Source organism: Populus euphratica, unplaced genomic scaffold, assembly GCF_000495115.2.
Source record: "Populus euphratica unplaced genomic scaffold, PopEup_1.0 scaffold49.1, whole genome shotgun sequence".
NCBI lineage: Eukaryota > Viridiplantae > Streptophyta > Magnoliopsida > Malpighiales > Salicaceae > Populus > Populus euphratica.
In genome coordinates, this window is record NW_011499875.1 from 558,136 (window position 1) to 567,691 (window position 9,556).

Sequence of the window (9,556 nt, forward strand, 5' to 3'; positions counted from 1 at the left end):
GTAAGTTGAGCGTAAGCCTGATCAAATTCTCTTAGGATTTATTGGGTGGATTTTGGGGCTTGTCATGTTTGGTCATAGAGGTTTTTTAGGCACCAGGATTAGGTGCTTGACTAATAGTAGCATTTCTTCCATTCTTGCAAGGTTTGGTGACATTTCATGAATTCAGAATGAAAGCCAGAGATATGTGCTGATAACACATCCTGATCTCATTGGATATCGGTGGTATTTGCATTTTTACTTGACGAGGTCACTTTCTTACAAATTCAACTGCCAGGTAGTTTTGCTTCAGAATCTTTGAATGACATTAGTAAGTGACCTTCAAACTCTTGAGGGCCTGAAATTGTTGGATATGTCGCACACCGTTTCTCATCAGAGTTGCTCTGGCAGGACAGGGCTAGGTCTTTGACATCTGATGTGAAGCTCTGAAAAGTAGCTATTATTTGCTGGTTACGAGTGTTTTCTGTGCTCATGTGGTGCTCTATTTGTGTCTCCACTATTCCAATGCAGGAGTTGCTATTGGTCATCAGCCACTGGATTAAAGTGGAGATGAATTGTGTTTGCAACTTGATTGGTCTGTTGTTGCATGGATCGTGGGAAAAGTAGATGCCTGTGTATTCTGTTCTCATTCCACATGACCTGCTGTTTAGTACTTGTGTCTTCCACCTCAACTGTCTTTGGTGATTGACATTCTTGTTTTGGATTGGTTTAGTGTTTCCAGTTTCCTTTCCTCTACATTATTCTACCATTATTGTAAAAAAGATACAATAGGATATGTATGGATGTGGGTCTTGACTTTTGCCATTATTAAATTAATTGAGCTTAAGCCTGATCTAGCACTCTAATCAATACTTATAAAAAGAAATCCTTATATTCATTTTTTGTTTTTAAACTTCTTTCTCAATGCATCACTAGGGAAGGTGAGCATGTACTTGATCAATATTAATTTTCCAAGGCATTCATGACGAACAATCTGTGAAGTACTTTTATTTTTTTTTGTTTTTGGTCTCTCTGCCCAGTTTATGAGTGAAAGTAGAACATCAAGCCCTCTCTAATGCCAAGTTGAAGTCAACGAAACTGAATGGGCCATGAATGACGAACAATCTGTGAAGTACTTGCCCTCTCTAATGCCAGGTTGAAGTCAACGAAACTGAATGGGCCATGTGGTCGTAATCCAATGATGACAGCTATCCAGGTGAAAGCTACTCGTGGCTTCCTGCTGAAGAAACACACTAGCCGAAGTCCCAGAAGGTATTTCAATGCTTATTTTACATTATTATCGTTGACTATTGGAATGCACAGTGTTAGTCTAATTGCTTGCTAGTTCAAGTTTCTCGGATTGAAATATTGGAAGCTGCGCACTTTCCACTGCTGAAGATACGCAATTAGTTGCTTATGCAATAGTGTAAGCTGGAGTTGGTGTTCTTGTTCATGAGAAATGACAGTCCAGCCTGATATAACTTGTTAGCAGTGGCAAGTTTGTGCTGGTAATGGGGGTGACAGTAGATTGGTAATAATATCGACTTCAAATTCATCGAGAAAAGGTAAGTCTAAGGGGAAAAGGGTAGCGGAAAGTTTTCATTTCAAGCTCAGGCAATCAAAGGCAATCTCTTAAGGTTCAGTCTTGGACAGGGGCGGAACCAAAATATAAAATTAGGGGGCAAAATGCTGTAATTTATGCAATGTTTTATAAGAATATTAAAAATGAACTTAAAAAAAATTAGAAAAAAATTTTCTTTACAGGGGCCGCGTCCCCCTGTCTCCGCCCCTGGTCTTGGAGGTGATTATCAGAAGGCATGGTTTTGTCAAGCCAGATAAACTCGCAATCCGCTTATTTTATTTATGTATATATAAAATAACCCCAATCTTAGGGTTCTGTGAAGTTCCCCTAAATCTACGAATTCCATTTTGTAATTGCTTGAGGTTCTAATCTTGTTCCCTTCCGCTCTCAACCCTTTCATCTTTCTCCATCAACTTTCCCCATTATTTTTATGGTCTGTGATATAATTCCATAGGATCTGCATGATCGAAAATTAGCACCAAAAAAGAAAAAAAATTGTTGATGGCATTAAATTAAGTTCCCGGTTGAGATTGTGGACTAAATATTGATTTTTAATTTTTTTTAATTTGGAAATCTTTTTAATATATTGATATTAAATAAATTTTTTAATAAATAAAAAATATTATTCTAATATACTTCAAATAAAAAATATTTAAAAAATAACCAACGCTGTATATTTTTACAATTCTATGCGAACCACAAATAGAATAGAACTATAATTTTGCCACAGACCAAAACTCTATATTTCTACAATTCCATGCGAACCCCAAATAGAATAGAACTATAATTTTGCCACAAATTTTGAAATCTTTTTAATATATTGATATTAAAAATAATTTTTTAATAAATAAAAAATATTATTCTAATATACTTCAAATAAAAAATATTATTCTAATATACTTCAAATAAAAAATATTTAAAAAATAACCAACGCTGTATATTTTTACAATTCTATGCGAACCACAAATAGAATAGAACTATAATTTTGCCACACCATTTTCTTATAACGGCACACCTCAGCATTATCGTAGTAAGCTCTTTAAAAACGAGCCGTTGAGGCGTGCCGTTATCAATCTGAGGCGTGGCAAAGTCACCATCCTCACGGGCCACGGCACTATCTTTATAAAAAAGAAAACAAATGGAATGGCAGAGTAATTTACAAGTCTATATCGTAATAATCACAGAGTTGCGAAAACATTAACTAAATGTAAGAACAGCAATATCGCATAAAAATAAGACGTGACCCCAAGGAGAGTAGGAGACAGGAGCATCGAAATTTGAACATAAATCAATAAAAAATACAAAGAAAGAAAGAGCACAGCGGGGAGAAAATTCCATGGGGGAAAAAAGCGGGGGAGTAAAAAGGACGAAAGAACGAGCCAATCAATCACTAGACGATAGTCAATATTCGGGGACAGGTAGGTCCTCCTCATCTGGCGGAGCCAACACCCAGTCACCATCTTCGTTTCTGACCATCCCTTTGTTCTTCTCTACCCACCAAATCCCAGGGACCAGGCACTCGTCGTTCAAGAACTCACATGACTTGTTCACCAATGCCAAGCTCCTCTTCACTTTCAGCTCAAAGTCTTGTTCCTCGCCGTTCCACCCTGCCACTATATGCAACATGGCCTGCAAATTATGCCAATCACTCGGATTCTTCGAGTCCTTCAAGCTTGGAGATTTCCTCGTATCAATTTCAAACTCAATTCCAGTAGAAGCATAGCCCATCAATCGCCCTGGATAGTGCGGTATAACATCAATCTTATTTTTTATATGCATAACCTTAAGATTTGGATACTTGTTAAACCTCTCGTTGAATTCCTTGTTTCCAACTTGTGGGCTGCCAAAGACAAAAGCTGATACTGGGATATCTGTAATTCCATTTTCCACAAGATCAAAAGCACTCAAAATTGATAAACTAGCACCAAGGCTGTGACCAGTAAAGATAATGCTCAGGTCGTCATCCTTGTATCGCTCCCTTAGCTCTTTAATATGGACCGAAAGCTGCGCCCTGGCACTTAATTTGGTGAAAGGCGAGTTCGGGTCGTCAGAAATATACATCGAAAGCCAGCCTAGCATGACTTTAGGAACTTTGTCATCGTCATCGTCATCGTCACTGCTGCTGCTGCTTCCTTGATCACGAGTAGTGCTTGTAGCACCCCTTAACAATGGTTTAGCAGACTTGAGCTTTGCGCCTAAGATGTTAACCCATTCGTAATTTCTGGTGGTTCCGCGGAAGGCTATGTAGATTTCACGGCGGCCAAGTGTTTTCGTCTGTTCATCAGAGGTGACAGCGATGTAACCAATCCAGTTGGTTTCACGGTCCCAGGAATCACGAGATAGAGAGTGGAGAAGGAAGGCTTCCGGGAGGCTGACACGAGCAGTGGCGTAGAGGAAAGAGGAGACTTGATAGTTTTCGGGGTTGTCAAGCATCACTTTATGAAAGAAGTTGCGCTTGCCGTACCGGCTGGTGCCGCAATACCTGGAGTTCTTGTCGTTGTTGAAGGCATCATATGTGGCCTGGCAGAAGTCGCCACATCGGATAATGAGTTTGCGGAGGCTCAGGTCGAGAGGGTCAAGGAGATTATCCCAGTTTTTGCTGCCCAGGATTTCAGGCCATGTCGCCTCACTTGTTCCGTCCATGGGGAGGTTGCTAGCCAGGTATCTGCGCTAGGTGCTGTAAAGAAAATGGAAATGAGGTGGGACTCGTGGTATCGAAAAACCAAAAGTAAACATAAAAAAGAAAGATGCGGTGTTAAGGGCACATGAGTGATGTTGATGATAATGCTGTGATTGCGATCCACCAAGGTACATTTGCTTTTTTAAATGGATAAATTGGTCATTTAGCTTTTAAAATAATCATGAATTAACACTTGAGAAACAAATTTAGTGAATTAGTATATTTTTTAATATTATGTGATATTAATAATAATTTGAAGTTTGTCTTCTTCTTCTTCTTCTTTTTTTTTTTTTATGCAGGCAACAAGAAGCCCGATATTCATAAGTCCGATACCGAAGTCTTCCGATACCCTTCTAAAATAGACATGGTCACGTGGTGGTCCCTTCAAGAGTTTACCCTCGCCGTTTTATTTTTTGAATTATTATTACAAACTACAAAAGTCTTCGTCAATGGCCACTCCCAACCACAGATCAGGAACCCTATGGTCCTAATTTATCATGTCTCTTGCTCAGACCACAAACTAAACATTACAGACATAAGCTTTCACTTTGCAGTAGATAGAGATGGATCCTGATCATTTTGGTAATCGAGAGACGGAATTGGGTGACTTGATGGAGGGGTTTGGGAGCTATGAATTTAGCTGTAAGTCAAAACTAAACATATTTACTCGGAATTTTTTTATTATTTAATTGACAAGTAGTTTGTTTTTCATCTTTGGTTTCCTGCTGCGCATCTAACTTTCAAAATCAAGATCCTTTTGGAGACTTTTTCCATGGTATGAATATGATCCATCCAAGATTCATAACTGAACTCGCACTCTCTCAAGAAAAGAAAAAACAGGTTTATAAGAAATTAAGCTGTATCTACCAAACATTTGCAGACGGTTGTGGCTGTGATTACACAAGTCAATTCACTTTCTTAATTTTTTTTTCTTTCTTTTCCAAAGCAAGAGAGCCTCGTCTATAGATAGATTAAGGTAACTGAGAGTTTCTTTTTCGAATTCTTCTCCATATATACATGATCTTGGTATGAAAAAGGAAACGGCAGTTTGAATAAAAGATCAAGTTGTTCATTCTTTTTTACCTATCTCTTTAGTATTTGCTTCAAATCTGAATATAGTATTCCATTTCATGGGTGATTTTTCTTTGTTTTTCAACCAATAATGATGAAAATAACCTATATTTCTAGTCTTTTTCTGAAAAAATAATTAAAGAAACCGGTTGAGTGACTGGAGTCTGTATAATAACTTAATAATGAAAATCTTCCTCCCTCGTTATTTGACTTTGCAATTCATCATTGTTTTCCATAATAAGTCTTTAAAGTGATTTTCTTCCAACAAATAGAATGTTTCCTAGATATGCGTGTTTTGGGAAAAATAAATAATTGATCTGATTTGTCATGTGTACCGTCCAGGTTCAAAAAACTACGATGAACTGAACGTGCCGTTCGATTACCAATTCCAGTCACAAATTGATGATCTGGGGGGAACAAGCAATAGAGTACTCCAGACAGACAATCCACGCGACAGAAAAAAAAGAAATGACAAGGAATATCGAGCCCGTTGTAGGGTATTCACTCTTTTATTCCCCTGATTAGTACATATATATATAAAAAAAATAAAAGAAGGGTTAATTAGTATTATCATGCAGGAAGCCCAGAAAAGACAGGAGGAGGAGTTGGAGAAACTAGCGGTAGAAAATGAACGCATGAAGAACGAAAATGAATCCCTGGTGAAGGAAAGGGTTACAGTTTTGAGTCCGAAGTTGGAATCAGCAGCCATTGAGATAAATCGACTTAGAAGTGAAAGTCAGAGTTTGAAACGCAGCAGCGACAACCAAATAATTCTTGTGCATGCTTTAACTTAAAAACTGGTAATTTTTCTTGGTAAATGATATTTATATAGTTTTATTTATTAAAGATAAAATAGTATTTTTAGTTTAATTTATGTATATTTTATTTATATTTCAATTAAGGATGAGCATTCATAATATATAGATTATTCAGAATTCTAGTTTCCTTTTTGTGTTTGATTTTAATTATTTTAACATGATATCAGAGCTGGTTTTATGAAACGAAACTTAATCCCAAACACAAATTTTTTCGAGTGCGATTTTGTCTTTCACTTATGTAAAATTTGATATTTCGTTAGTTTCTGTAATTATTTTGGTATTTCATCTTTCCTTCAGCTTTTGCAATTTGGTATTTGCGTTCAATTTCTGCAAATTTGTTTTATGTTTTGGAGTAATCGTATAATTATAAGAAGATATTTATTTAGTTTCTGTAATTTTGTATTTTGTTTTCCGCTACTTTTGCATTCTGGTTCTCTGTGATTATTGATTATGGCTAATGAAAGAGATAATTCGCTTCAATCTGTAAGTGTGAGGTTGGATGGGAAGAACTATTCATATTGGAGCTATGTAATGAGAAATTTTCTTAAGGGTAAGAAGATGTGGGGGTATGTTAGTGGAACTTATATGATACCTAAGAATGTTGAGGAGGGGGATGCTTTTTTTATAGATACATGAGAAGAAAATAATGCAAAGATCATTACTTAGATCAACAATGTTGTTAAGCATTCGATAGGCACGTAGTTGGCGAAGTATGAGACAACAAAAGAGGTTTGGGATCATCTACAAAGGTTATTCACGCAATCAAATTTTGCAAAACAGTATCAATTAGAGAATGACATACGAGCTCTTCATCAGAAGAATATGAGCATTTAAGAGTTTTATTCTGCTATGACAGATCTTTGAGATCAATTGACTCTTACAGAATTAGTAGAGTTAAAGGCATGTGGTGCCTGTATTAAGCGTAGAGAGCAGCAACGATTAGTACAGTTTTTAACAGTATTTCGCAGTGACTTCGAAGGACTTAGAGGTTCAATTCTCCATTGTTCTCTACTACCTTCTGTTGACTCTGTTGTGAGTGAGTTATTGACTGAAGAAATATGTCTTCAATCTTATTTTGAAAATGAATTCTTTTTGCTTCAAATCCTTCAGTACTAGCAGTACCTTCTAAGTCATTCTCTAATCATCCAAAAGAAACCTTACACAAGGGTTGGCTTCAATGAGTGCAATTTCTGAAAGCAGAAAGGTCATTGGAAGGCTCAGTGTCCTAAGTTGAAACAACAGAATCAAGCTTGAAAGTCTGGCAGTCAGTCACAACCTATTGCTCATAGACCACTTCAGGGTTATAAACCATCACACCATAATACTGCAGCAGTAACTTTCCCAGGCTCTATTACCGATCTCAGTACTTTAGCTGAGCAATTTTAGAAGTTTCTCTCCTTGCAGCCACAAGCAATGTCCGCTTTTTCTTCCATAGGTCAGTTGCCTTATAGTTCCTCAAGTATGTCACACTCTGAATGGGTCTTGGATTCTGGTGCTTCTCATCATATGTCTCTAGATTCCTCATCTTTTACCTCTATGTCCCCTTTATCCTCCATTCCTGTTATGACTGCTTTTAACAAGTGTTGGTTCTGTTGTCACACCTCACTTGTCTCTCCCTAATGTTTATCTTATTCCAAAACTTAAATTGAATCTTACGTCTGTTGGTCAAATATGTGATTCTGGTGATTAGTCATGTTTTTGGGTTCTTTTGTTGTGTGCAGGATCTGCAGTCTCAGAAGCTGATTGGGACAGGCCGTAGGGAGAATGGACTATATATTTTAGATGAGTTAAAAGTGCCAGTTGTTACTGTCGTTGCTGCTACTATTACTATTGTTGATTTGTCTTTCTTTCGTTTAAGTCTTTTATCTTCTAGTTTTTATTTATGGCATTCCCATCTAGGTCATGTTTTGTCTTCTAGTTTGAGACTTTTGGCATCCTCAGACGCTTTAGAAAATTTAAAAACTTGTGATATTTCTTATTGTAGTGGATGTAAACTAGCAAAATTTTCTGCTTTACCTTTAAATCGAAGTATTTCTGTTTCTTCTTCACCATTTGATTTGATTCATTTTGATGTATGAGGACCTTCTCCTGTTACCATAAAAGGAGAGTCTCGATATTATATCTCTTTTATTGGTGATCATACTCGTTATTGTTGGGTTTATTTAATGAAACATCATTATGAATTCTTTTAGATATATACAACTTTTCGAGCTCTTATCAAAACTTAACATTCTGCTGTGATTTGATATTTTAGGTGTGATTTGGGTGGGGAATACACATCTAATAAATTTTGCCAATTGCTTGCCTTAGATGGAACCATCCACCAAATTTCATGTACAGATACTCCTGAGCAAAATGGTGTTACTGAAAAAAAACATAGGCATATTGTCGAAACTGCTTATTCTCTCTTGTTGTCTGCTTTTGTTCCTAGTGAGTTTTGGGGAGAAGCTGTTTTTACTGCAGTAAGTTTGATTAATACAATTCCATCTTCTCATAGTTCGGGTCTATCTCCTTTTAAAAAGTTATATGGGTATGCCCCTGATTATTCCTCATTTAGAGTCTTTGGTTGTACTTGTTTCATTCTTCGTCCTCATGTAGAACGCAGTAAGTTATCCTCTCGATCCGCTGTTTGTGTCTTTCTGGGTTATGGTGAAGGTAAAAAGGGGTATTGTTGTTTTGATTCAATTACTCAGAAACTTTATGTGTCTCGTCATGTTGTCTTTCTTGAGCATATACCTTTCTTTTCTATTCCATTCACTACTCATAACATGACTAAGTCTTATATTATTCATATAGGTCCCTTTTCTGAGGATTCTGGTAATGATACCTTTCCCCATATTCGATCAATTTGTACTTATAACTCTGCAGGTACTGGTACTTTACTCTCTAGCACACTTGAAGCTTCATTCTCATCTACAACCTCTCAAGCTTCATCTAAGATTGTGGATCCACCTCCACGTTAGTTTATTCGTATTCGTAAGTCCACAAAACTACCAGATTTTGCTTATTCTTGTTATTCTTCATCATTTACTTCTTTTTTAGCTTCTATTCATTGTCTCTTTGAGCCCTCTTCCTATAAAGAGGCAATTCTTGATCCACTTTGACAGCAAGCTATGGATGAGGAACTTTCTGTTTTGTATAAGACAGATACTTAGAATTTGGTTCCTCTACTAGGAGTGTTGTTGGTTGTCGTTGGGTGTATAAGATTAAAACTAATTCTAATGGGTCTATTGAGTGATACAAAGCTAGACTGGTTGTAAAAGGATATTCTCAACAGTATGGTATGGATTATGAGGAGATATTTGTCCCGGTTGTAAAAATGACTACTATTCGTACTCTTATCTTTTATTGTCGTAGCTTCGATTCGTCAGTGGCATATTTTTCAGCTTGATGTTAAAAATGTCTTTTTGAATAAAAAGTGAGTTAAAA

General features: G+C 36.7%; 1 protein-coding gene and 1 long non-coding RNA gene across 2 annotated transcripts in view; one reads left to right on the forward strand and one right to left on the reverse strand.

Moving 5' to 3' along the window:
- Nucleotides 1–2,702: 2,702 nt before the first annotated feature.
- LOC105128193 (alpha/beta-Hydrolases superfamily protein) lies at nt 2,703–4,305 on the reverse strand. Its single transcript, XM_011029751.1, has one exon. The coding sequence runs from the start codon at nt 4,199–4,201 to the stop codon at nt 2,960–2,962; it is 1,242 nt and encodes a 413-aa protein (XP_011028053.1). The 5' UTR covers nt 4,202–4,305; the 3' UTR covers nt 2,703–2,959.
- Nucleotides 4,306–4,351: 46 nt separating this feature from the next.
- LOC105128192 (uncharacterized) overlaps nt 4,352–9,556 on the forward strand; it is a 7,398-nt gene continuing 2,193 nt past the window's right edge. Inside the window, exons 1-4 of the long non-coding RNA XR_842807.1 lie at nt 4,352–4,366; nt 4,538–4,880; nt 5,652–5,806; nt 5,888–6,109. This is a non-coding gene — a long non-coding RNA (uncharacterized LOC105128192). The remainder of the gene's footprint in view (nt 4,367–4,537; nt 4,881–5,651; nt 5,807–5,887; nt 6,110–9,556) is intronic.